The following is a 27,451-nucleotide window of genomic DNA, read 5'->3' on the forward strand; positions in this document are numbered from 1 at the left end:
ACAGAAGAGAAAGTCATTGTGCACTCCGCTGGCATAAATGTGTCTTATCTCAGCAGGTTTGCCTCATTCCTTATGTTGGTAGATTAATTCAATTATTCAGAAGTTCTGACTAAATATGGGGAACATTTTGGGAAGGAGATATTTTTCTTGAAGTAATTTTCTATAATTTCCTCTCCTGCTACTCCTCTTAAATTATTTGTTGTCTTGTCTTTCCAATTTTGAAGAGAGAATCCAAAAAATGAATTAAAATTTAAGACTGGATCCTTCTAAATGCTTCAGTGTAAGATAATGCCCCTTATTGAACTTATTGAACCCTTATTGAATATCCTTCACGTTGAGTGCCAGTACGGGTGGAAGTTTCTATATTTGGGACAAAAACATCATAAACCAATTAAATATTTGTGACCCATAATCTTTTGTTTATGTACATGATTTGCACATGATTTATGTAGCTTTTTGAATGGTTAATTTTTACTAAGATAAAAACAGGATGCTATGATAGTTTTCATAGCATGCAATTTTGTGGAGTTGCAACCAAATTAGAATAGAAACTGCTCACTTTTAACCTGAGCTCAACGGCCTTTTAAAATAAACTCAATTGTAAAAACGTTTTCAGTTCGGCAGACAGTAATCAGTTCAAAGTCCTACTTTGTTCCCTCCCCCTCTGGTTTATAAACATCACGATAGGTGGAATCAGTGACACTCTTTTCAGGAACGTGATATTTACACCTGGCTCAAATCAGTTGCTGTTGTTGGAAAGAGAAACTCAGTTATTTCTGAGAGGTGAAATGGCTCAGAGAAGAGATTCCCAAGACCAAGATAATTTGTCTTGTTCCATCTGCTTAGATCTACTGAAGGATCCAGTGACTATTCCCTGTGGACACAGCTACTGTATGAACTGTATTAAAATCTCCTGGGATGGAGAAGATCAGAGTAGATTACACAGCTCCCCTCAGTGCAGAGAGCCATTTAGGCAGAGATCTATGTTGAAGAAAAACATCATGTTAGCAACGTTGGTTGAAAATTTGAAAAAGACAGTTGCTGCAGCTGATCACTGTTATGCTGGACCTGAAGATGTGGCCTGTGATGTCTGCACTGGGAGGAAAATGAAAGCTGTTAAGTCCTGTTTAACTTGTCATGCATCTTATTGTGGGAATCACCTCCAACCTCACCATGATGCTCCACCATTACAAAAGCACAAACTGGTGGATCCCTCCAAGAAGCTCCAGAACAACATCTGCTCTCATCATGATGAGGTGATGAAGATCTTCTGTCGTACTGATCAGCAGTGTATCTGTTATCTCTGCACTATGGATAAACATAAAGGCCATGAAACAGTCCCAGCTGCAGCAGAAAGAGCTGAGAAGCAGAAGAAGCTCCAGGAGAGTCGACAACAAATCCATCAGAGAATCCAGGACCAAGAGAAAGATGTGAAGCTGCTTCAACAGGAGGTGGAGGCCATCAATGTCTCTGCTGATAAAGCAGTGGAGGACAATGAGAAGATCTTCACCGAGATGATCCGTCTCCTCCAGGAAAGAAGCTCTGATGTGAAGCAGCAGATCAGATCCCAGCAGGAAACTGAAGTGAGTCGAGTCAAAGATGTTCAGGAGAAGCTGGAGCAGGAGATCACTGAGCTGAAGAGGAAAGACGCTGAGCTGGAGCAGCTCTCACACACAGAGGATCACAACCAGTTTCTCCTCAACTACCCCTCACTGCCAGCACTCAGTGAGTCTACACACTCATCCAGCATCAACATCCGTCCTCTGAGACACTTTGAGGACGTGACAGCAGCTGTGTCAGAGCTCAGAGACATAATGCAGGACATCCTGAGAGAAACATGGACAAATATTGAACTGAAGGTCACTGAGGTGGATGTTCTACTGGCAGAACCAAAACCAATTGCCAAGGAAATCGCAGGTCAATGTTTAAAGACTAACCTTGATGACTTCAGTCGGAAACGCAGGCCAATCATCCCCATGCCCAGACGCTCCATAGCTGCCCCTCCACCTCCACCCCCTCGTTTCTCCTTATCTGACCTCCCACTTACACCTCGATCCTCTCTTATGCCCTTACCTACCCTTTCACGTCCAGCCAAATCCTTTATTATCTGCAGAGCTCACCCCACCCACTCCAACCCTGCACCCCCAGCCCCATCCTCTCTTTTATCCACAGCTGTGTCCCCACCCCAACCAATCTTGCCCCCACGTCCATTCTATGCAAGGGGACGAGTGGTGAGACGGCTATAAAAACCAACTGGCCTAGAAATCTTAGTTCTGGTACTGGCACCGGGACAGTGACTGAACCAACAGTTCCTCGGAGCAGGGCCGTGCAGAGATCTTTGGAGCTGCAGGGTTTCATCGTTAAAAAGGTTCATTGAACAAGATCTTAAAACAACGTACAACAACATAGCAACAACCCATCAAGAATCTAATATTTAATTGGATCCTACTGTGTCCCTGTCATCATGTGGGGACAATGCAAAGCAAATGTAGTCTTTTTTCTTGATAGGTGTAAAGTTGTGGTTTCTGCTGCTGACAGCTGAAGGATTGTGTTGATCTGAGACTGTAGCTGTTAGACTATAGGAGAGAAGATCTCTGGTTATGAAGTTATGAAATAAGCAAATTTCCTGCTTTTTTACTAAATAAACCCAAATAATATCTGACTGTCTATAACAACTTGGCTGCTTTAAACATTGAAAAAGCTCAGAGGGTTTAACTCTGCATAATGTTTTTGATGTTAGCACCTCTGAGAATTTTAAGATTCAGAAAAATCAGGGCAAAGAAAACTCAGTAGCTGCTGGTAGGGCCCGTCCAGACATTCAGGGGCCCGTCCAGACATTCAGGGGCCCGTCCAGACATTCAGGGGCCCCTCCAGACATTCAGGGGCCCGTCCAGACATTCAAGGGCCCCTCCAGACAATCAATGGCCTGTCCAGACATTCGAGGCCCCTCCAGACATTCAGGGGCCCCTCCAGACATTCAGGGGCCCGTCCAGACATTCAAATGCCCGTCCAGACATTCACGGGCCCCTCCAGACAATCAATGGCCCGTCCAGACATTCAGGGGCCCCTCCAGACATTCAGGGGCCCGTCCAGACATTCTATAAATACTTGAATGTAACACAGACCACAGACCTAAAACTGTAGCATTCATTTCTTTTGACAATGACGATGCTGTTAAATTTTACTTTAATGTTTTCAGCAGAGATAGAATAAAAATGGGTTCAGTGTCACAGAGGAGGTTTTGGTTTCCCGGCTTTATGGGGTGGATATTTTCCGATCTCTGAGCAGACGTGTGAACCGCCTGGTAGTAACATTAGGTTAAGGTGAAGCAGAGAGCGAACAGTGAACAGGTGGTACCGGGGATCTGAGCTGCGTCTCGGCGACAGTCTTGGTACCGTTTCTTTATATCAGGATATCTGGTTCTGACCCACAGCGGTGGGACCGACTCAGGCTGTCTGTAGCGAACCGGGCATTTAGTCCAGCACTGGGGCAGAATGATGAAATTAAAGAAATAAGTTTTCTCTGCAGCCGAACCATTTGTGTGCTGGGGAGTGAGGATGGTTTTTATGACTAGAATTACAAAATAAATAGAAACGTTCTCTAACTTCAACATCAAACTTACATTTTTATTCACAAACAGGTGTATGTTGAATAAAATAGTATACATTCTTGCCCATAATATAATAGTTGATGCAGTTCCACCCTCCTCAACTTTACCTTGAGCCTGGTGTCTTAACAACATGGAGGCAGAGGCACTAATAAAAGATGAAAAAAGTGGCTTGCAAGCAGGAAGTGAAGATAATTGACTAGAGGGAATCCTCTTCAGGGATTTTTAGTTCTTTAGAGCCACCTACTGGTAGTTTGGTGCAGCTGCATGCAAGAAGTTCCTCAGCCACATGCTCAGAAAAAATGGAAGCTGGTGGAGACTCATGTACACAGATGTCACAGGAAACAATCAACAAGTGATCACTGAACTAATGATCCCTTAAACCGATGATGGGGACCCAGCATCTCCAAGAGACTGTGGTAATTTGGACCAAAGAAACACGATGTGCAGAAATTTTACAGTACTTTAAGAGTGAATACCTTGTTAGTTATGTTTCAGGTTTTTGGTTTAAATTGTGATTTTCCATACATGATAAAGTCATTTGATGTCAGTTTAATTTTAATCATGTGAATGTTATGTATGTATATTGTACAAAACTCTCCTTTCATTTGATTAAGATTTTTAAGGGAGTCTTTTCTTCTGTTCAACTTTCCATTAAATCTCATAGTAAATTATATTTTAATTACTCTGGGGCTGATAAATGTTCTCCACTGAGACCAGCAGACAACCTGCTTCAAACCCATGTTCATGTCCAACTGGTTGATCTACACTGCCTGGCCAAAAAAAAAGTCGCCACCTGGATTTAACTAAGCAAATAGGTACAAGCCTCCTATTGGATAAGTACTGCATAGGCGATTATCTTTCAGCTTTCAACAAGTTATTTAACCCCAGCTGATGCAATGAGTAACTCCTCATTTCTTAAACAACCATGGCAAAAGACACATCCTGTGGTCGTGGAAAAGACGTTAGTCTGTTTAAGAAGGGTCAAATCATTGGCATGCATCAAGCAGAGAAAACATCTAAGGAGATTGCAGAAACTACTAGAATTGGGTTAAGAACTGTCCAACGCATCATTAAAAACTGGAAGGATGGTGGGGAACCATCGTCTTCCAGGAAGAAATGTGGTCGGAAAAAAATCCTGAATGATCGTGATCGGCGATTACTTAAACGTTTGGTCAAATCAAATCGAAGAAAAACAACAGCAGAACTCAGGAGTATGTTTAATTGTGAACGCAAAAGCATTTCCACACGCACAATGCGAAGGGAACTCAAGGGGTTGGGATTGAACAGCTGTGTAGCCGTAAGAAAACCTCTAATCAGTAAGGCTAACCAGAAAAAAAGGCTTCAGTTTGCTAGGGAGCATAAAGATTGGACTCTGGAGGAATGGAAGAGGGTCATGTGGTCTGATGAGTCCAGATTTACCCTGTTCCAGAGTGATGGGCGCATCAGGGTAAGAAGAGAGGCAGGTGAAGTGATGCACCCATCATGCCTAGTGCCTACTGTACAAGCCTGTGGGGGCCGTGCTATGATCTGGGGTTGCTGCAGTTGGTCAGGTCTAGGTTCAGCAACATTGTGTGCCCAAAGAATGAGGTCAGCTGACTACCTGAATATACTGAATGACCAGGTTATTCCATCAATGGATTTTGTCTTCCCAAATGGAATGGGCATATTCCAAGATGACAATGCCAGGATTCATCGGGCTCACATTGTGAAAGAGTGGTTCAGGGAGCATGAGACATCTTTTTCACACATGGATTGGCCACCACAGAGTCCAGACCTTAACCCCATTGAGAATCTTTGGGATGTGCTGGAGAAGGCTTTGCGCAGTGGTCAGACTCTCCCATCATCAATACAAGATCTTGGTGAAAGATTAATGCAACACTGGATGGAAATAAATCTTGTGACACTGCAGAAGCTTATTGAAACAATGCCACAGCGAATGCGGGCTGTAATCAAAGCTAAAGGCGGTCCAACTAAATATTAGAGTGTGACCATTTTTTGGTGGCGACTTTTTTTTGGCCAGGCAGTGTATTTTGGCCCAGTTCACGTGTTGATGCCCAGCAGAGTTTAAGTGTAACCCTCCAAAACTTAACAACCTTTATTGTTATATCTTTTGAGATAATCTCTTTCAGCCTATCACCTTCCATTAATAATTGGTTTTGTTTTATTGAGAATTTGTAATACTATTACATTTAAGATGTATGATGCTGTTCTAATTAGTGTTTAATTTACTGGTCAATGGTGGTTATTTTTAGATGATTACAGTGTTTAGATTGAATAAATATAATTTCTCTGCATGTAGTTAAATGTGGATATTTTTTTATCAAATTTTCCATCTGATTGCAAAGTTTCTATGGGTGGGGATCAATAATTTTCTTTTATTGTATACATTTGCTGCAGCCTATAATCTTAATTATTCACCTATTTTTGCTGTACCATAATTTTCTTTTTCATATCTGCACAATAAATATTTAGTCGTGAAATTAAACAGTAGTGGTTTGATGTGAAATTCCATGAACCGACTCAAAAACTCACTTCTTCAGATTTAAGATAACCTCTGATGCAAAAGTTTAACTTTAAATAAAGATTTGATGGTTTAAAGTATTAAAAGGTTATTGTGATAATAGGAAAGTGGCTAGCCGCCACTTCTGTGAATAAGACTGTCACTGGATCAGATATTGTCCATACAGGACATATTGCAACAGTTGGCCCGGTTCTTTAACCACAAAAATACAACAAGTGTTAAAGAGGCCAATTTGATTACAGTTTCCTAGAATAAGGCATCCACAGCAGTCAGATGTTTTCTATCATTAACTAAGCCAGTGGTGATCTGCATTATTAACGATCCTGAAACAAATTAAGGGTCTAAACATGGAGGCCCCAAAAGGTTGTCAGATTTGGGTGATGCACAAAACCTCTTATAAATGGTTAAACCCCACATGATGTACAGCTGGCCAGTAACGGCTTTTCAGTTTACTAAAAAAGAAACTTTGAATTTTGTTTCACTTTATTTTTTATATATTTTCATTACCTTAGATGTCTACACTTGAAAAGGAGGGATTCTGTGGAGTTTCATATAAAATGACTGCCCTGTCAAGAGGAGTCTGTATGAGGACAGCTGCTCACCAAACTGGGTCTCCACACATTCATTTTATTCTAATGATGAAGCATTTTAAATCGGTTCCTCTCTACATCCAAATCAATAAACACTTTTCTTCTCCAGAGGAACCATCTAAGGTTTTATATCCAGTTAAGGGGAAACTCACTTCCTGAATCTCACAGTGAGATTTAAGTGTTCAGCTGTGAATTATATTGATGAAGCAGCTTTCCTGCTACTGCAGCTTAGTGCTGTTGCACACATAGAAACTGTAACTCTATAAACATCGTCTATCGTGATTCATTCTAAATGGATAATAGGAGATTCCTGGCCTTGGTTTCAGTGAAGCATCAGGTGTAGGTTCAAAGGTCGCATCATTTCATGATCAGGTGTGGCTTTACAAGCTGTTTGCTTAGTTTGAATGGTTTCTTAATGTACTTGCTGGTCAAACTGGAGAAGCAGTTTGTTTCATTTTAGTGACAGGAATTAGCTTTTTGGTTGGAGATTATTTATTTAACTTAATAAAACTGAAAAACTGATGTCAAAATTAAATAAAATGATAATTAAATCTGAATCTACATCTTAAACACAAACCTTGGGACTAAAGATGCTGCTGTAAACAGAGATAATCAGTTTCTGTTTCAAACTTGCTTTTCTTGTAACGTCATGGACTCTGTGATTCCTACTAAATTACACTGTAAACGCCGCTTTGTTCACTCTGACATTTGTTGCCCACTTCTTTAGAAATATAATGGAAGAGTTCAATGTCTGATTGAATGAGTCACAGATCCAGATTAAAGCTTAAACTAACTTCTAGGAAAGAGAAACTTAGGCGATCGCTATTCCTGATAGTTAAAATGTCTCACAGAGAAACTCAGCTGGAGAAACTCTCTTGTTCCATCTGTTTGGATCCATCTAAGGATTCACCTCTAACCTCACTATAATGTTTCTGGACTAAAGAAATGAACCTGCTTGTAAATGTGCCAGATGCAAACTGTCTCCTTAAAAGAACTAATTTTGGTGTCACTTTACAGTTTCTTGAATCAGCTGTAAGCTTGCTTTCCCAGACAGAGCATCTCCTCTCTTTCCTCATGGTTAACGCAAAGGACAAAAAATATATATTTAATCAGTCTCCTCAAATTGTAAGGTCACGGTCATTTTTGAATCACTGTAGCAGCTAAAATCTTATATTTTATTCTACTGGCTGCTGTTCCTGAAAGGCGTTTTTTTTTTTACGTGCGCTCAGTTAAGATTTATAATGCCGATCTTTAGTTTGACTTATTATAAAGTCATTTATTATCAGAACAATGTCCATTGTTTTACTACTTCCATTTAGATACACATAAATTTGACAATAATTTGAACCAAACAGTTGACTCTTCCCATTAACAACACCTGAACAGAATCACGGTTGACCTTAAATAACCCCATCCCCCATCAGACACTCAGAACTCAAAATGAAATACGCCCCCTGGTGGCAATAAACACAGGAAAGGACAAATGGCTCCTACACCCCCTCTGATTTACAAGCTGAATGTAGTGTGAAGTGCCTTGGGATCCCCTAGACATGATAAAACAAGTTCAGGCCATTTACCCTTTAGCAGAAAAAAACAGCATGTTTATAGTTTTCATAGCAGCTGCAGTTACTGTTCTCTAGTTGGATCCAACTGGGAATAAATCATGGAGCACTTCAACCTGAGCTGAGCAACTTTTTATCTCTACTCAAGCACTGAAACATATTTCAGGGTTAGCAGACAGTGTTCAGTTCAAGATGCATCCTTGTTTCCTCTCCCTCTGGTTTACAAACGTCATGATGGGAGGAACCAGTGACACGCCCTTCAGTTACCCGACATTTACATGAGAACTGAAGCCAGTTTCTGTTCTACAAAAGAAAAACTCACACAGTTGATTTTACTGAGAGCTGAAATGGACTATAGACAAGTTCAAAGGGATAAACTCTCTTGCTCCATCTGTTTGGAGACAGTGAAGGATCCGGTGACTATTCCCTGTGGACACAGCTACTGTATGACCTGCATTAACGACCACTGGGATGGAGAAGTTCAGAGGAGAAACCACAGCTGCCTTCAATGCAGAGAGAAATTTAGAAAAAGACCTGTCTTGAAGAAAAGCACAATGTTAGCAGATTTAGTGGATATTGAACTGAAGAAGACTGGACTCCAAGCTGCTCCAGCTGATCACTGCTATGCTGAACCTGAAGATGTGGCCTGTGATGTCTGCACTGGGAGGAAGAGGAAAGCTGTCAAGTCCTGTTTATCTTGTCCAGCTTCCTACTGTGAGACTCACCTCCAACCTCACCAGGATGCTCCACCATTAAAAAAGCACAAGCTGGTGAATCCCTCCAAGAATCTCCAGCAGAGGATCTGCTCTCGTCATGATGAGGTGATGAAGATCTTCTGTCGTACTGATCAGCAGTGTATCTGTTATCTCTGCAATATGGATGAACATAAAGGCCATGAAACAGTTTCAGCTGCAGCAGAAAGAGCTGAGAAGCAGAAGAAGCTCCAGGAGAGTCGACAACAAATCCATCAGAGAATCCAGGACCAAGAGAAAGATGTGAAGCTGCTTCAACAGGAGGTGGAGGCCATCAATGTCTCTGCTGATAAAGCAGTGGAGGACAGTGAGAAGATCTTCACCCAGCTGATCCGTCTCCTCCAGGAAAGAAGCTCTGATGTGAAGCAGCAGATCAGATCCCAGCAGGAAACTGAAGTGAGTCGAGTCAAAGATGTTCAGGAGAAGCTGGAGCAGGAGATCACTGAGCTGAAGAGGAAAGACGCTGAGCTGGAGCAGCTCTCACACACAGAGGATCACATCCAGTTTCTCCTCAACTACCCCTCACTGCCAGCACTCAGTGAGTCTACACACTCATCCAGCATCAACATCCGTCCTCTGAGACACTTTGAGGACATGACAGCAGCTGTGTCAGAGCTCAGAGACAAACTACAGGACGTCCTGAGAGACAAATGGACAAACATCTCACGGTCAATTAGTGATGTGGATGTTTTACTGTCAGAACCAGAACCAAAGACCAGAGCTGGATTCCTAAAATATACGCAAGAAATCACTCTGGATCCAAACACAGCAAACAGGTTTCTGTTATTATCTGAGGAGAACAGAAAAGTAACGAGGGTAAAAGAACGACAATCTTATCCTGATCATCCAGACAGATTTGATAATTTATGTTATCAGGTTCTGAGTACAGAGAGTCTGACTGGACGTTGTTACTGGGAGGTGGAGACGAGAGGAGGAATTGCTGTAGCCGTTTCTTACAAGAACATCAACAGAAAAGGAGGATTTGGAGTCAATGACAAATCCTGGTCATTATATTTTATCACAAAAGGTTATGTAGGTTTTCACAACAACATTAAAACTCCAGTACTGGATCCTGTTTCCTCCAGACTAGGAGTGTACCTGGATCATATAGAAGGTATTCTGTGTTTCTACAGCGTCTCTAAAACTATGACTCTGATCCACAGAGTCCAGACCAGATTCACTCAGCCTCTACATGCTGGGATTAAACTTTTTGGTGAGGAATCATCTGCTGAGTTCATTAAACTGAAATAGCCAGCAGTGATCTGACGTCCAGTTTTTTTAAAATGTGTATTTTAGTTTCAGGTGTTTGATTTTCCTCCATTGTTGCTGAGAGCTTTGTTTTCATTTCTTCACTGCTCACAGATCAGCTGTCTTTACGGAGTTACTTTATGATCTTTTTATTTTGTTGGTGTTGGAGTTCATTTGAGTGCTGCCCCTTCCTGTTTCTGTTCACCCATGGAGACTCTCACTGCTAAGGAGGATTTTGATTCTCTAATTACATTTACATGAATTACTTTTTCATTTAAATCCATGTAAAAATTAGCTGATGGAAACTGATTGCTACGATCATCATCAATCAGAAAGTTTTTCATTATTTTGTTGGACGAAGATCAGATTATGATGATGCAACTTTTTAAAACTCAAACAGTGTTTAGTATGGGCTGGTAAGTGAAATGTAAAAGGACATCAGCAGGTAAAAATAACTTCCTGCTGTGAGAAAACTATCATCCTTTTCAGCATTTATTGTAGTTGAAAGGTTAAAGAAGGAAAGTGATCAATTTCATAACAATATTCTTCTTTCCAAAGGAAAAAATAGTTTTTGAACATTGAAGCAAAGATGCCAAAGTGTGGAACAATGTATTGGCTTAGAGTGGAAAATTCACTTATTCATAATCTGTAAAAGATGTTTTCAGAATGGAGTCCATTCATTTCTGGATTTAGCAGAGAAGCAAATTCTCTCCTGATTGTAGAGAAGAGCTGATGTTATCTAGTAATGTAGTTATCTAGTAAACTACATTGATTACATTAATTAACATGCTTTATGTGTTTTTTTATGGGAGACTTTATACAACAGCCAAGCTTGCCATGTTTATTTTCTGCTTTAATGATTATATCTGTGTGATGCTGTAATATTGTAAAAATCTGAATAATCTAAATTTATTTGTAACATTTAGTTGATTTTGGTTATTTAATCTTTCATCCTGATTAACTTTTACAAAAGAAAAATAAAGAATGTCAAAGCTAACAGTTTTTGAATCTGTGAGACTGTTGCTTTAAACATGCACAAATTTCAGATTGCTTGTTAACTGAAGATTTGTTGGTCAAAAGGAAAAGGCCAATTCCAAACATGTTGTTTAGATGGTTAATTCAGGAGGAAATAGTGATGAGGTACAGGTGTGTGTGTATGGGGGCGGGGCTTGTCTGGTTTCATTTGGCTGCAGTTTGTTCTCACAAGGTTCACTTTCATGATTGAACAACATTTTTGTAATGAGGTTGTTATCCTGTGTTTCATTTTCTGTTTTAATAAAGAGTTTTAATAATTTTTCTCTTTACTTTTTTCCCTTCAGAGACCTCCTCTGGTGCACCAAGAATAAGATAAAAAAACATGGTCAGGTGCTGAGGTTTCTGCTGTTATGAGCCATTTTAAAGCTCACATAGGTAAAGGAAAACTTGCCACTAAAAATGAGTGCAAACACTGCAAGTTGGTGGAAGGTCCTGTGCTGGCTCAAAGAACAGCACAAAATATCAGGGACTTTGTGAGAAACCGTGGAATAACTGCTATGAGGCAGGCACAAAAGAACAGGCTCCAGATTTTATGTGAAATAATCATTTGTTCAAAAGTGTTCCGTTTTGTTCATGCTACTAAAACATTTTTTTTGTTGCCTATCAAACAATATTATCTGTAAAGTCCCGTGACTTAGAGGCTGTTTAAATGTAGTTGTGTTGTTAGGCAGAAAAGCTTTTTTCTAATGGTGAGGCATTTTCTGTTGTCCAGCATAAAAATGATTGGAAAAGGTGGCAGAATTTTAATTTAACATTCTTTTACTTATTTATTTATATTCAGAATATTTGGCAACACTCTGCACCCTAAAGACCTTATTTTACTTTACTATATGTTTTGTTCAGGGACTTAAACTAGATTGTTTTTCTCTTTTGGTCATTTCAATTTCAGGCTTACTTTTATTTTTTTAAAGAAAGCAGCAGCAGGCGGGTGGGTTAGATACAACAAGGCCTGTCACAATAACAAATATTTACTGAGCGATTAATTTTCCCAGAAGTTATTGTGATAAACTGTAATATTGTAGTTTTGTGACAATTTTTAAATAATCTAATGATAGTAGCACAATAATGCAAGAATACATTCTTAAATATCAATAAACTTTACATTCTAATGAACATTTAACACTGGAAATAGAAGACATTTTAAATATCTAAAATAAACGAAACAACAAATAAATTATAAAGTGTTTGTAAACAAAACTGTCCGTCAAACACAGGGATAGTTGAGACCAAAACACCAAACCGAAGATTTTTATCATCCAGTTTTTGGTAGAAAGAAAGAAATGAGAAAAACAATAAATCATGGTAATGGAAATTATTGAGCTCCCTTTAAGTTATCATGTGATTGCTTTACTGTTTATTGTGACAGACCCAATTACAACTGATTAGACCTGAAACAACCAACAGTTTCTGCCCTCTTGTTGCCTCGGGTACTTTCCCCGGGTACTGTCTGAACTTGTGCTGATTATGTGGATCCAGACAAATAACAACTGTTATGTCGTTTTATTTGTTAAGTATGTCGTTTATTTACTGAGTTGTATTAATTCAGATGTAAAAAAAAATTATTTCTAAAAAATAATGGTACTGGAAAAGTGAGTATTTATCTCTATTTAGATGATCTGAAGAACTAATTTATTCCCATCAGAAGTTCATATCTGAGAACAGGTGGAACCACAATGTTTACTGCAGCAACATGTTCAGACACTAAAATAAACAGCCGTTACCAACGAGAAAGATGACTCAGATTTCTGATGTATTAATAGAACATATGGCTCATCCAGGTTTACAGTTATTCAGTGTTTAACAGCTATAAAAGCTTTCTGTAGTCATAGTGAAGGTTTCTGTACAAGACGATGAAGAGACGGGTGAAGAGTTCATAAAATCTAAAACTCCAATGAATGAAATATAAATGATCTTAATAGCGGGTGACTCAGATACAGTTTTACTTTTTATAGAGTCCTTTAGCCAACACATATAACTATTCATCAGATTGTGCAATATAGCATGACAGGTTGGTAATCCAACAAGCAATAAGCGTTACATTTTGTCAAAGTCAACAATTACACATCAAGTATTTTTGATCAAAGCTCCATTTACTATTAATCAAAGGCTATTTGATTTGTTGCCTAGGCAAGTAATCATAATTTAGAGTTGATGTGAGAGACGATATCTGATCATAATCTCTTGTCTCTATTTGCATGCAACATATACATACTTCATGTAGCTCTGTTTCACTGTGCTTAATGTTAACACTAAGATAAAAACAGGATGTTTTCAGTTTTCTACGCAACTGCAATTTCTGTTTCCTACTTGTATTCAACCAGGAATGAAACCTGGAGCATTTCAACCTGAGCTTAGCAACCGTTTTAAATTCATTCAGTGATAAAAACATATTTAAGGGCTGGCAGACAGAGTTTCGGTCAAAGTGCTGCCTTGGTCTCTGCCCCTCTGGTTTTCAAACGTTATAATGGGTGGAACCAGAGACACACCCTTCAGGAACCGGATATTTACACCCCAGCCAGGTTTCTGTTGTTGGGAATGAAAACCAAAACAGTCATTGTTACTGAGAGCTTAAATGGAGAAGAGGGGAGTTCAGATGGATAACATCTCTTGTTCCATCTGTTTGGATTTACTGAGCGTCCTTAATATTTCTTTTTAACTCATTCCAGTTTGCCGTGTCCATATTGTTGTTATTTTCCTTTTAGCATGCCTCACCATAGTTGCTTTTGGTCGGGTCCTTCTGTCATAAGTTGTGGTGTGAGGCGGTGAGGCAGGACGCTGTAGACCCAGGTAGAGACGAATTATGGTGTTTAATCATGAAAATAATGCACAAAAACAATCCAAAGTCCAAAATCCAGGCAGCACAGCTGAGTGGAAGACAAAAGGCTCAACACTGGTAGCACTGGCAAACAAATGGACAGCGCAGACAGACTAGTTCGACACATTTGACAAGGACCTGACAAAGACACAGTTACACAGGTGATATTAAATACACAGGAGGTAATCAGGGAACGAGACACACCTGGAAACAATCAAGGAAAATATGGAGACTCAGAAGACACAGAAACTTAAAATAAACACACAGAAAACCTCAAATCATGACAAAATCACTGCACTATCTCATTATAGAGAAATACACATAGTATGGTAAGAGTTCAGTTGACTGGGAAAGCTATGTGTAGCTCTAAGCAGCATCTAGATTTCCCAGCCAATAGTTTCAAGACATTTTAGCAAGTTATGGGACTATTTTATGTAACTTATAGAAGTGAACCAAAGACAAATATCCATAAAAGAGGTCAGCTAAACTTTAAAAGGTTAAAGGCTAAATTCTTCATTCTTCAAATTTTTCACGCTTTAGTTTGGGATTTCAATAAGTAATGAGAAATAAAACACAATAAACCTGGAAAAAAAAGTTCTGATCCATAATTTGTTGTCTCCGTCTGCAGAATTTGCATGTGGCACATGTGGTTCTGTTTGACTGTGGTTGATGAAAACATCAACCACAGTCAACAAACTGTTTTCCTCAAGATAACAGTTTGTTTTCTTGGAACACGGCAACTTAAGCCAAACAACCTTTTTACCTCCACTCAGTTTTTCAAACATATTTCAGGGTTAAAGGTCTGTGTTCAGCTCAAACAGCTTCTTTGTTCCCTCCCCGTCTGCTTTGTAGACGTCATGATGGGTGGGACCATTGACAGAACATTTACCTGATATTTACATGTGAACTTAAACTAGTTCCTATTCTGAGGAAGAGAAACTCAAAGTCGTTACTGAGAGCAGAAATGGCTCAGAGAGGAGTTCAGCAGGAGAAAATCTCTTGTTCCATCTGTTTGGATTTATTGAAGGATCAGGTGACTATTCCCTGTGGACACAGTTACTGTATGAACTGTATTAAAAGCCACTGGGATGGAGAAGATCAGAGGAGAAAATACAGCTGCCCTCAATGCAGGAAAGAGTTCATACCGAGACCTGTCCTGGAGAAAAACATCATGTTAGCAGAGTTGGTGATGGATCTAAAGAAGACTAAGCGCAAAGCCGTTCCACCTGATCACTGCTATGCTGGATCTGAAGATGTGGCCTGTGATGTCTGCACTGGGAGGAAAAGGAAAGCTTCCAAGTCCTGTTTATCCTGTCCAGCTTCCTACTGTGAGGATCACCTCCAACCTCACCATGATGCTCCACCATTAAAAAAGCACAAGCTGGTGAGCCCGTCTAAGAACCTCCAGCAGAACATCTGCTCTCGTCATGATGAGGTGATGAAGATCTTCTGTCGTACTGATCAGCAGTGTATCTGTTATCTCTGCACTATGGATGAACATAAAGGCCATGAAACAGTCCCAGCTGCAGCAGAAAGAGCTGAGAAGCAGAAGAAGCTCCAGGAGAGTCGACAACAAATCCATCAGAGAATCCAGGACCAAGAGAAAGATGTGAAGCTGCTTCAACAGGAGGTGGAGGCCATCAATGTCTCTGCTGATAAAGCAGTGGAGGACAGTGAGAAGATCTTCACCCAGCTGATCCGTCTCCTCCAGAAAAGAAGCTCTAATGTGAAGCAGCAGATCAGATCCCAGCAGGAAACTGAAGTGAGTCGAGTCAAAGATGTTCAGGAGAAGCTGGAGCAGGAGATCACTGAGCTGAAGAGGAAAGACGCTGAGCTGGAGCAGCTCTCACACACAGAGGATCACAACCAGTTTCTCCTCAACTACCCCTCACTGCCAGCACTCAGTGAGTCTACACACTCATCCAGCATCAACATCCGTCCTCTGAGACACTTTGAGGACGTGGCAGCAGCTGTGTCAGAGCTCAGAGACAAACTACAGAAAATCCTGATAGACACATGGAGAAAAATTTCACTGAGAGTCACAAAGTTGGATGTTGTACTGCCAGAACCAAAGACCCGAGTTGAGTTCTTAAGGTGTTTACAAAAAATCACTCTGGATGCAAATACAGCAAGTAGATTTCTGTTATTACCTGAGGGGAACAGAAAAGTAACAAGAATGAACCAACAAGTGTTTTATCCTGATCATCCAGAGAGATTCACTTTTTGGCCTCAGATCCTGAGCAGAGAGAGTCTGACTGGACGCTGTTACTGGGAGGTGGAGTGGAAAGGAGGAGGAGTTAATATTGCAGTTTCAAACAAGAACATCAGCAGATCAGGAAGATCAAATGGATGCTTATTTGGGTTCAATGACAAATCTTGGTCGCTGCGCTGTGACACAAGTAGTTGTACATTTTGGCACGACAAAAGACAAACTCCAGTACCAGGTCCAGTTTCCTCCAGAATAGGAGTGTACCTGGATCACAGAGCAGGTATTCTGTGTTTCTACAGCGTCTCTAAAACCATGACTCTCCTCCACAGAGTCCAGACCAGATTCACTCAGCCTCTGTATGCTGGGATTAGACTTTCTGAAGGATCCTCTGCTGAGTTTGTTAAACCTAAATAGTCAGCAGTGATCTGAGGTCCAGTTGGTTAAAATGTGTATTTTAGTTTCAGTTTTTCAGTCTCCACCCAGCTGTCGTTATGGAGCTACTTTGCGTGTTTGTTGACATCCATTCATTTTTAGAGACTGCCCCAGGGCAATTATGGCTACGTAATTTGACACCATCTGTTTCTGAGAGACTGAATCCAATGTGATGTTTTCCAGATTTGATAAAGTGGTGTATAAGAACAGGCCATTTAACTTTTCTGTCCAGGCCTGTGTCATTAATTTACTTGTTAAGATGATTCTGTTGAACCACATTTCAAAAGCAATGTCTGATTTTCATTGGTTAATTTGCATTCCTTTTTTCATGTATTATTACTTATTATTTCACTGACCATTGTGATTGTGATTGTCATTAACAACAATTGTGTCCAGATGTGTATTAGGAAAAACAAAACAACCTCCAAAGAAAACTAATTACATCATGAAATACACCCACAAAACCAAACTCATGACTTTCAACTGCATGACAATAGATGTTGCCGTGTTAAAACATATCCCTAATTTTCTGATGACTGCTTGTCTTTTAAGAAGCAGCAAAAATTATAAACTTTGTAGCACTTTTGTAAATAATTCATGTTATAACACGAATTAATGCTTTTCTTAAGTTGATTTTTATACTTTAACACACAAGAAGTGACTCACTATTTGTATTTTTCTTGAGCTGGAGGAAACTGATGAAAAAGAACAGGACAACTAGATGAGTACTATGTAAAATCAGATATTATCCTTTTTATTTTGAACACAGACTTTCTCCTAAAATGTTTTATTTTGCAATAAAGAAATGTGAGCCTTTTTCTGTGTAGCATGGATTGATTTTAATTGACTAAGCAGATTAATTATTTATATACATTTGGTGCAACATTACCGATGGGCTGTTTTTAATTATCTGTGTGCCCTGAACATATCCAAAAACACAAACGCACAATATTCTAGGGATGGGAAGAGATAGTAGTGCTTACCTTCTGTAGTCGTGCTGATTGGTGTTGTGCTCTCACAAACCTTGGCCACCATGGAAAATATCTTCAAATTTGGTGCTATTGTCTCCATCCTGCACTAACTTTTTTCACCTCCTAAGTTTTTCAGACACATCCATCTCTTTCTCCTTTCTTTGTGACATGTTGGTTAATTTATATCTTAGATGCATGAGTGACAGGACCTTATACTCTTCTATAATATTTGGGTTGCCCATATGAGAATCAACCTGTTTTGGGCCTATTGTTGTCATTTTCATCAAGGATAATCAATTGTAATATAATCAGGCCCAAGCAGTGGAAACACTGTGTAATTCAAATGTTTCTTCTTATTTTTCTTGACACAAAAGAAGAGCCAGTTTGGAGGCCTAGACCCATGAAAACTCACCAAATTCTATCCCAAATGGTTTCCAACTGAAATTTTAGTATTTTAATGAAATTACAAATGGGCGTAGCCAAGTGACTCTACAGCGCCCCCTAATGTGAGATAGGCCAACTGGGATTGGCAAATTCTGCATGTAAGCAGAAAACCCTGAAATAAGAAAAGAAATCTCTTGAACTCATGCCCTTAACAAAACAGGAAGTTGGGCAATTTGCATCAAAGGATAATTTTTGGCCATTTTTCAATTTTCATTCATGTCTAACTTTAGCAAATTACTCATACTTGGTCAAAATGCCCTTAGGGCATTGGGGATTAAAAGTTATCAAAAGCTTGAGTTTTTGTGCTTGTTAAAGGGGCTTTACACTTACACTGAGAAGTGTAACCTCACTCAGAGATACTAATGCTAGACAGTTCATTCAATGCTTTTTAGCTAGATATACCAAACACCAGAGTGTGTTTTGGGGCTGGAGACTGTTATTGACTGTTATGAGAAATAGGTTTTGGATGTCAAGGAAGATTTTTGTGGATGGATTTTGCTTTAAAGATTTTAACCTGTAACTAATTTTTGCGTTTAATAAATATTCTTTCATTTTTTTCTTCTATTACCAGAAATTCTTGCATCTGAGTGTTTTTGCTTGTCAAGTGTTCCTAAAATACAAGTTTCATGTTTCAGTCACTATTAAAGAATATGTATTTAGATTTTAACTCTCATTCAAATTTCCCCCATATATTAAAGCTGCAATATGTACATATAAAACATGTTTATATATTTTAACAAATATGTAAAATAAAAACATTCTTTCTAGAAGTTACATATTGCAGCCCAGTATGTAACTTTTATTCTCCCAAATAATACAATGTCTAAATGTAAAACATATATTTAAAACTATTCAAGAAGAAATACTATTTGTGAAATTAACTGTAGATTTTGCCATATTCTAGGTGAAAACATTGACTACCCTTCTTTTTAATCTAGTAGTTAATAAATATTGAAAATGTCCTGCATTTTTCGTCATAAATAACAAAAACGATAAAGAAAATATAAAATTAAACAATTTTGTTAAAAGTCAATGTGCTCATTTAGCTCTGTGTTACCCATGATGCAACTGTTTGTTTTGTAGTTCCACTTGCAAATTACTGATTCTACACACCATGGAAACCGTGGATGAAACCTTCTGGGATACATATCATCATTTATCCCACATGCCTCCCACCTAGGTGTGCTGGCTGGGTTGGATTGCAGTTATAAACCATTATAACTGCTTGCAGTTCTAGTATATTATTGAAATAGGTCTCCTGGAGAGATGAAGCAGAGGCAGAGGAGGGAGAAAGTCAAGATGGAGCCACCAAAAAGATTTATGATGCAACCCAAAAAATTGGAGAAAGAAGCAACAAATTATCGTAATGTAAAAAGTTTAAATTAACTTTGATGCCAGCTCAGGAAAGACAACGATCATGTGAGCATTTAACAACCACACAGGGAAACTAGAAAATTTCGGAAGAAATTTAGCCGGGGCCTGCCAAGGCGCGCCCGTGGGTCTGGGCCCGGCGTCGTCACGCTACAAATCGGCATCGACGCTAAAGAACGCCGCAACGTAATCAGTGGCACGCGGAGAATCGCAAGAACGTTAAGTAAGGCGGACGTGCACCATTCAGTATTATAAAGTAAGTATATCAGCTAAAATCAGCAGAAACGCTAATGTTAGCGTCATTGCTTTCATCAGCATGTGGGAAATCACTAGGATATTTTCTGTAATTGATTTACTCCATTCAGTATACTAAACATTGCTAAAAAGTAAAATAAATAGCTAATAGCTTATTGAAGCTAAAATGCTAACGCTAATGAACCTTGCATTGAACTGTTTAGTAACAGTTCAATGCTCATAAACTGCAGGAAGGCAGTTCATTAGCATTTACCTAATGATTGTCACAAATATAAATTTTCAATAACGCACACACACACAACATATTACAGTTTAAAAATATATATTGACCTTATGTTAAAGATTTCTACAAACTTTTTACAGGTAAAGTTTACAATGAACCAAAATTACAACATTTAAAGAATACCATAAATTTAAGAATCTAATGTCTCTGCAATAAAAAGAAATTGCTATCTTTTTTATTTTTAAACAACACCTCATATTGTTAAATAACTGATTTTATGTATTCAAGTTTTAAATATTACATTTGAGTTTGCATGGATGTAAAATTACTGCTCAGTTTAAAAATTACAGTATTTTTAAACTGAGCAGTTTAAAAATATGCTCAGTATTTTTAAACTGCTCAGCTAAACTTCGCTCTTTAGCTCGTTAGCTTGTCGATGTTTCAGTTTTATTCGCTGGGAAAATTATTCTTTGTCTGCTTTGAAGATAAGCAGACAAAGAATAAAAAACAAGTTTTGATATTAACTCTCAACTTCATTCACAAAACTTTTTCGTTATTTATTACACAACGAACATGCATTTCACATAAGAACAAAACAATGAGGTGACGTTTCCTGTCCTTGAACACAACGCTGATCCCTCTTCACCCTGTCACCAACTCACACACATCCTCATTGTGTTGTGTTCTGTAAATAAACACAAAACACAAGCAAAATCAATAAACTATATGCATATTCCAGTATACTGAGTTTTGGTTTTACATTCATTCTATTTAAATGTAGTTTGTTTGTGCTTACCAATGTTTTCTGGCCGGATGTCTGGCACCGTTTTCCCCTGGTCAGTTCGTCGATGTCTGGTTTTAGTTCTATTCTGTGGCAATCCGCAAAACGGCGTGTAGGTTTTCGTCAGTAATGCGCGATCTGTGCTTGGTCTTGTTTAAAGTCATTATTGAAAACATCTGTTCGCACAGATAGGTGCTTCCAAACGTGGACAAAACACGAGCTGCATGGAGTCGAAGCTGTGGCATCAAATCAGGGGGCAGTAGACGGTAAAAGTCCTCGATTGAAACATCACGGGACTTCGCTCTTTAGCTTGTTAGCTTGTCGATGTTTCAGTTTTATTCGCTGGGAAAATTAATAATCAGCTTGAGGTGACTCTGCTGCACTCTAGTGGCGAGAAGCCGTAATGTTGGTTGGTAAGAATCGGAAGGCATTATGGGATATGTAGTTTGTAGTCAATTCGTGCTCAAAAACTATTTTAAGTCAATCAATGGGGCTGTAAAACGGTGGTAGGGGGGAGAGGGCCACATAAAATGACGTAGCGGGCCACATGTGGCCCGCGGGCCTTGAGTTTGACACATGTGCAATAGAGGATCTATCTGCTGCTCATGCAAAACAGTCTATTTTAATCCCATGTGTAATAGTCATTGGGTTAAATCAGTTATATAATGCTGAAAACGCAAGTAGTTGATGTAAAAATATTCAAGGCTTTTATTTTGAAATTTTCAGTATGCTTCATTTCAAAGGGCCAAACTAATCCCATGTGTAACAGTGCTTTGGATGAAAAAGTCAAATAAAGCCAAAAAGAGCAATTACATGATGTAAAAATATTCAAGGCTATTATTTTGAAATTATTATTATGCTCCATTTTAAAGTTCCAAACTAATACCATGTGTAACAGTGCTTTGGATAAAAAAGTCAAATAAAGCCAAAAAGAGCAATTACGTCATGTAAAAATATTCAGGGCTTTTATTGTGAAATTTTCAATATGCTTAATTTTAAAGTTCCAAACTAATCCCATGTGTAACAGTTACTGAGTTAAATCAGTTATATACAGCCCATAGCAGCAATTAGTTCTAAAGGCCAGTTCAGTCCTGATCTGTTTCAACTGAGCGGTCCACTATAGATAGAACTACAGCGATGCGTATTTGTAGTCCAAACCAGCAGCCAATAGCCTCTTGAGATCCGTTGCTATGGTAAATAATGGTCTCAGCAGGGTGTGAGCTCTGAGCTCTGAGCTCTCAAACACACAATTGTGTGTTTGAGCAAACACGTTTTACTGACAAAAAGCATTGGAAACAAATCCTTCCTGGTCGGGAACCGTAATACATATTCGAAAAGCGTTTCGAGCGTATGAGAGGCCAATGTGTCTTCTGCGATAGTCCCGAGATTCATATCTGTACCTCACTCAGAGCATTTACAGCGATGAGAGAAAGAAATGTTGTGCCCAGATCTGAAATTCTATTCAAATACATGGGAGAGAGCCTCAGACAGCCTCAGAAAATCCTGTCGCATGACTTTGCTCTGAAGCACCGTGACAGAAAACCGTACGATCTAGATAAATTTCGAAAAGATTTTACCGGAGCAGACAGGCGTATCAATGTCAGGACCGATTGTGATACTAATCGTGCGATATTTGTGGGCGTGATGGCGATTTCAAAAATGATTTGGGTTGAAAAAGTTGTCTTGATCTCTCACTCTAATCAGCGAGAGAAGCACTCTAACTTTAGGAAAAATGAGAAACTTTGGGTCGCTTAGAGGCAAATTGTGGACAAACCGTAACTGGTATCGACGAGCCGTCTTCACTTTCGAAGAGATCACAGAGGTATCTACAAAATGAAATTTGAATGGCATTTCTAGGTGAATTTGTGACGACACAGAAAATCCTCAAAAATAGGGTATTTCCAGGATTTTTCCCATTGACTTATAATGGGGTTTTTTTCGTAGTTTTTTGCGAATTATGTCGCCATGTTCATCCCGAATCCCACCAGAAGTAATAGCTGGAATGGCGTGAATTTTCTGCAGGTTTTGATACCTCATTTGTAGGTGTGCACCAAGCGGTATGAGCCGCATTAACGGTTACGGAAGAAAAATAAAGAAGAAGAAAGAAACACTTTCTCCGACAATAGTAATAGGTTCCTGCCATTGCTTTGCATGGCAGGCCCCAACTACAGCTACACATGGATCCAGTATGGAAATTGGCCTGCAGTACCACTGAAACTCCCATAGAGGGCACTGTAACGCCACACGAAAACACAGAAAGTAGCTTGTTAAACTAGGAGCGAGAACAGGAACACTTAGTTTTTATTATTACTTAGAAACTGTGGAGTACTCATTACTTTTACAAATTTAGAGCACACTTAGAAAGTCCAGAGGATACTTATACTTATTTATCAACCCTGAAAAGGAATTAAACTTGGAACCCAGAAAAACTACCTTAGCAAAAACTTTTTAGACTCCTGTTCTTCCAACCCAGAATTAGACCAGAGGAAACTTACTTATACTTATCTACCAACGCTGAATAGGAGTATCAAGTTTATTTACTTTGGATCAACATTATTAGCTTTTTCTTCTTTTGCTCTTTCTTTTGGTTTGTTATTTTGTTTGTATTTCCTTTTAAATCCTGCAAAGAACTTTGTATTGCATGTTGCTGAAAATGTGCTATATAAATTAAACTACCTTTTTTAAAAAATCTTTTTAAAAGTTGGTTTTAATATTGTTAAATTCATGATGCTCACTGAACCTTACAATGGAAGTACTTATTGCATATCAGCCAGAAGAAAGTTCTTAGCTGCTGAACAACAAGGTCATAAACTTTAATCTTTCTGTACAGAGTTTCTAGGTTCTCTGTTGGTTCTTTCTGGGCGCTCCAGCTAACGTTAATGTTATGTTAGCAGGTTAATTCTTGGTTGTTGGTGTCACATAACGCTGATAAGCACCAGCTCCCCTGCAATACCGCTAGGATAAACAGGCAGACAATGAATGAATGAATGCCATTTTTAATACATTCCCATGAGTTAAATTTTCCAGCTTGTGTTAAAACACTTTTTGCCAGTTTCAAAAAACACCGATGAAGCAGAGAGGTGGGTTGGATTACAACCAACAGTTTCTGCTCTCTAGTTGCCTCCGATATTTTCAACATTCCTGTCTGAACTTGTACTGATTTTGTAACAAGGGAAAAGTTTGCACTTTAATTTATAATTTATTCATCGAGTAGTATTCATTTATATGGAAAAAGAGTATCTCTGTTTAGGTGATTTAAAGAACCCATTTAGTTTGTTCAGAAGTGCATTTCTGAGAGTAGGAGGAACCACAAACATTCACTGCAGCAACATGTTCATAAATTAAACTAGCAGTCATAACTCAGAGAGTTCTGCAGTTTTCAGAGGATTTAAAGTTGTTCTGTGTGGATTGGTAAAGGCTTTCTCTAGTCATAGTGAAGTTTCTGTGTAAAGCCATCCCACTCCTGATCCAATGGGGTTCCATGTGTCGTTGGTCTGCCCTTTGCAGCTGGAACAGCTTCAACTCTTCTGGGAAGGCTGTCCACAAGGTTTAGGAGGGTTTATGGAGATTGGTCACCATTCTCCCAGAAGAGCATTTATGAGGTCACACACTGATGTTGAGCAAGAAGGCCTGGCTCTCAGTCTCCAGTCTACTTCATCCTAAAGGTGTTCTATCAGGTTGAGGTCAGGAATCTGTGCCGGCCAGTCACGTTCATCCACACCAGACTCTCCATTTATGCCTTTATGGACCTTGCTTTGTGCTCTGGGTTATTCATCTCTCCAGAGAACGCGCCTCCACTGCTCTAGAGTCCAGTGGCGGTGTTCTTTATACCACTGCATCCGATGCTTTGCACTTGGTGACGTATGGCTTGGATGCAGCTGGTCACCATGGAAACCCATTCCATGAAGCTCTCTGTCCTTGAGCTAATCTGAAGGCCTCATGAAGTTAGGAAGTCTGCAGTGATTGACTCTCTTGGCGCTATGAGCTTCACGATCCGCTGACCTCGCTCCGTCAGTTTACGTGTCCTACCACTTTGAGAATGAGTTGCTGTTGTTCCCAAACATTTCCATTTTCTTATAATACAGCTGACTGTGACGTATTTAGGAGAGAGGAAATTTCACGACTGGACTTGTTTCACAAGTGGCATCCAATCACAGCTCCATGCTGGAATTCACTGAGCTCCTAAAAGTGGCCCATTCTTTCACAAATGTTTGTAAAAACAGTCTAAATGCTTCATTTATACACATGTGGCCAAGAAAGTGTTTGGAACACCAGATTCTGATAATGTGGATGGGTGAGAAAATGCTTTTGGTAATACAGTGTAATTTCAGCAGCATTGACTCCTCCCCTCCCCCAGCCCAAGTCTCAGGCACAAAAGTGGAGGTCTGTGTTGAACTTTGAGGAAACCTTGATGATTCAGAAAAGTCTCAACAATAACTCTGCTTTAAGTGTTCAGCTGTGAATTATAGCGATGAAGCAGCTTTCCTGATACAATAGATGAATGTTTGCACACATAGAGACTGCAGCTCTGGAAACGGGATGATCAACTCGTAAATGAATAACAGTTATGGCTGCCTGACAATGATTTTAGTCAGAAGAACCGATCTTTGAGCTGCAGGCTTAATAGATGTTAAGTGTTTAGTTTCAGGTGTGGCTTTGCAAGTTGAGATCAAAGTTCAAACTGATTAAATCTCCGAAACACAGGAACTCACAAAGTTGCTGTTATTCACAGGGAATATGGCTCAGAGTGGACCTCTGATGGATAAAATCACTTGCTCCATCTGTTTGGATCTACTGAAGGATCCGGTGACTATTCCCTGTGGACACAGTTACTGTATGAACTGTATTAAAGACTTCTGGGATGGAGAAGATCAGAGGAGAATTCACAGCTGCCCTCAGTGCAGGAAAGAGTTCATACCGAGACCTGATCTGGAGAAAAACATCATGCTAGCTGATTTAGTGGAAGATCTAAAGAAAACTGGACTCCAAACTGCTGCAGCTGATCACTGCTATGCTGGACCTGAAGATGTGGCCTGTGATGTTTCTACTGGGAGGAAGATGAAAGCTGTCAAGTCCTGTCTGGATTGTTTGGCTTCTTCTTGTGATAATCACGTTCAACTTCACCATGAATCGCATACTTTTAAAAAACGTAACCTGGTTGAAGCATCTACTAATCTCCAGCAGAACATCTGCTCTCGTCATGATGAGGTGATGAAGATCTTCTGTCGTACTGATCAGCAGTGTATCTGTTATCTCTGCACTATGGATGAACATAAAGGCCATGAAACCGTCCCAGCTGCAACAGAAAGAGCTGAGAAGCAGAAGGAGCTCCAGGAGAGTCGACAACAAATCCATCAGAGAATCCAGGACCAAGAGAAAGATGTGAAGCTGCTTCAACAGGAGGTGGAGGCCATCAATGTCTCTGCTGATAAAACAGTGGAGGACAGTGAGAAGATCTTCACTGAGCTGATCCGTCTCCTCCAGAAAAGAAGCTCTAATGTGAAGCAGCAGATCAGATCCCAGCAGGAAACTGAAGTGAGTCGAGTCAAAGATGTTCAGGAGAAGCTGGAGCAGGAGATCACTGAGCTGAAGAGGAAAGACGCTGAGCTGGAGCAGCTCTCACACACAGAGGATCACAACCAGTTTCTCCTCAACTACCCCTCACTGCCAGCACTCAGTGAGTCTACACACTCATCCAGCATCAACATCCGTCCTCTGAGACACTTTGAGGACGTGACAGCAGCTGTGTCAGAGCTCAGAGACAAACTAAAGGACGTCCTGAGAGACTCATGGAGAAACATAGAACTGAAGGTCACTGAGGTGGATGTTTTACTGTCAGAACCAGAACCAAAGACCAGAGATGGATTCTTAATATATTCACAAGAAATCACTCTGGATCCAAAATCGGCACACAGGGATCTATTATTATCAGAGGGGAATAGAAAAGCAACAGTTTCTTATGAACAAGAACAATTTTATCTTTATAATCAAACCAATACTAATCCTTGTTTCACTGCCCTGAGCAGAGAGATTCTAACTGGACGATGTTACTGGGAGGTGGAGTGGAGAGGAAAAGCTATTCGTGTTGCAGTTTCATCTACACAGGCAGATCAAGTTATGTTTGGATCAAATAGTAATTCCTGGGCATTGCGTTGTGATGAAAAACGTTATATATTTATCTACAATGATGTGAGATCTCCAGTACCAGGTCCAGTTTCCTCCAGAATAGGAGTGTACCTGGATCACAGAGCAGGTGTTCTGTGTTTCTACAGCGTCTCTGAAACCATGACTCTCCTCCACAGAGTCCAGACCAGATTCACTCAGCCTCTCTATGCTGGGATCTGTCTTTATCTTGGAGGCTCTGCCGAGTTCATTAAATTGAAATCCAGGTCCATATGTTTAAAATACTCATTTTAAACTTATGTTAATTTTATGTCAATTTTGTGCCATTTCTTCACTGCTCAAAAATCAAGTGTGTTAATCTAAAATAATGTGCAACTTACTGTAATTTGGGTTTCAAAGTTATTTAAAAGCCAGCTCTTTTATTTTGTACTCAGACTGAAGCTTTGTATGCCAATGGAAATAATCAATTATTTTGTAGTTTTCAAAAGTTGCTAAGGGTTAAACGAAAA

At 39.5% G+C, this 27,451-nt stretch overlaps 4 protein-coding genes across 4 annotated transcripts; all 4 read left to right on the forward strand.

Moving 5' to 3' along the window:
- Nucleotides 1-773: 773 nt before the first annotated feature.
- LOC116732061 (E3 ubiquitin/ISG15 ligase TRIM25-like) lies at nt 774-1,664 on the forward strand (the record flags this gene model as incomplete). Its single annotated transcript, XM_032581995.1, has 1 exon — nt 774-1,664. A coding segment is annotated over exon 1 (876 nt), but the record flags the coding sequence as incomplete, so codon positions are not given.
- Nucleotides 1,665-8,318: 6,654 nt separating this feature from the next.
- Nucleotides 8,319-11,577, forward strand: LOC116732060 (tripartite motif-containing protein 16-like). Its single transcript, XM_032581994.1, has one exon. The coding sequence runs from the start codon at nt 8,562-8,564 to the stop codon at nt 10,284-10,286; it is 1,725 nt and encodes a 574-aa protein (XP_032437885.1). The 5' UTR covers nt 8,319-8,561; the 3' UTR covers nt 10,287-11,577.
- Nucleotides 11,578-15,037: 3,460 nt separating this feature from the next.
- On the forward strand, nt 15,038-17,590 carry LOC116732405 (tripartite motif-containing protein 16-like). Its single transcript, XM_032582542.1, has one exon. It carries the CDS (start codon nt 15,098-15,100, stop codon nt 16,754-16,756), a length of 1,659 nt encoding a protein of 552 aa, XP_032438433.1. The 5' UTR covers nt 15,038-15,097; the 3' UTR covers nt 16,757-17,590.
- Nucleotides 17,591-25,556: 7,966 nt separating this feature from the next.
- LOC116732404 (tripartite motif-containing protein 16-like) lies at nt 25,557-27,251 on the forward strand. The gene has a single exon (XM_032582540.1). The coding sequence runs from the start codon at nt 25,557-25,559 to the stop codon at nt 27,234-27,236; it is 1,680 nt and encodes a 559-aa protein (XP_032438431.1). The 3' UTR covers nt 27,237-27,251.
- Nucleotides 27,252-27,451: the final 200 nt, after the last annotated feature.

Source organism: Xiphophorus hellerii, chromosome 14, assembly GCF_003331165.1.
Source record: "Xiphophorus hellerii strain 12219 chromosome 14, Xiphophorus_hellerii-4.1, whole genome shotgun sequence".
In the NCBI taxonomy this organism is placed as follows: Eukaryota; Metazoa; Chordata; class Actinopteri; order Cyprinodontiformes; family Poeciliidae; genus Xiphophorus; species Xiphophorus hellerii.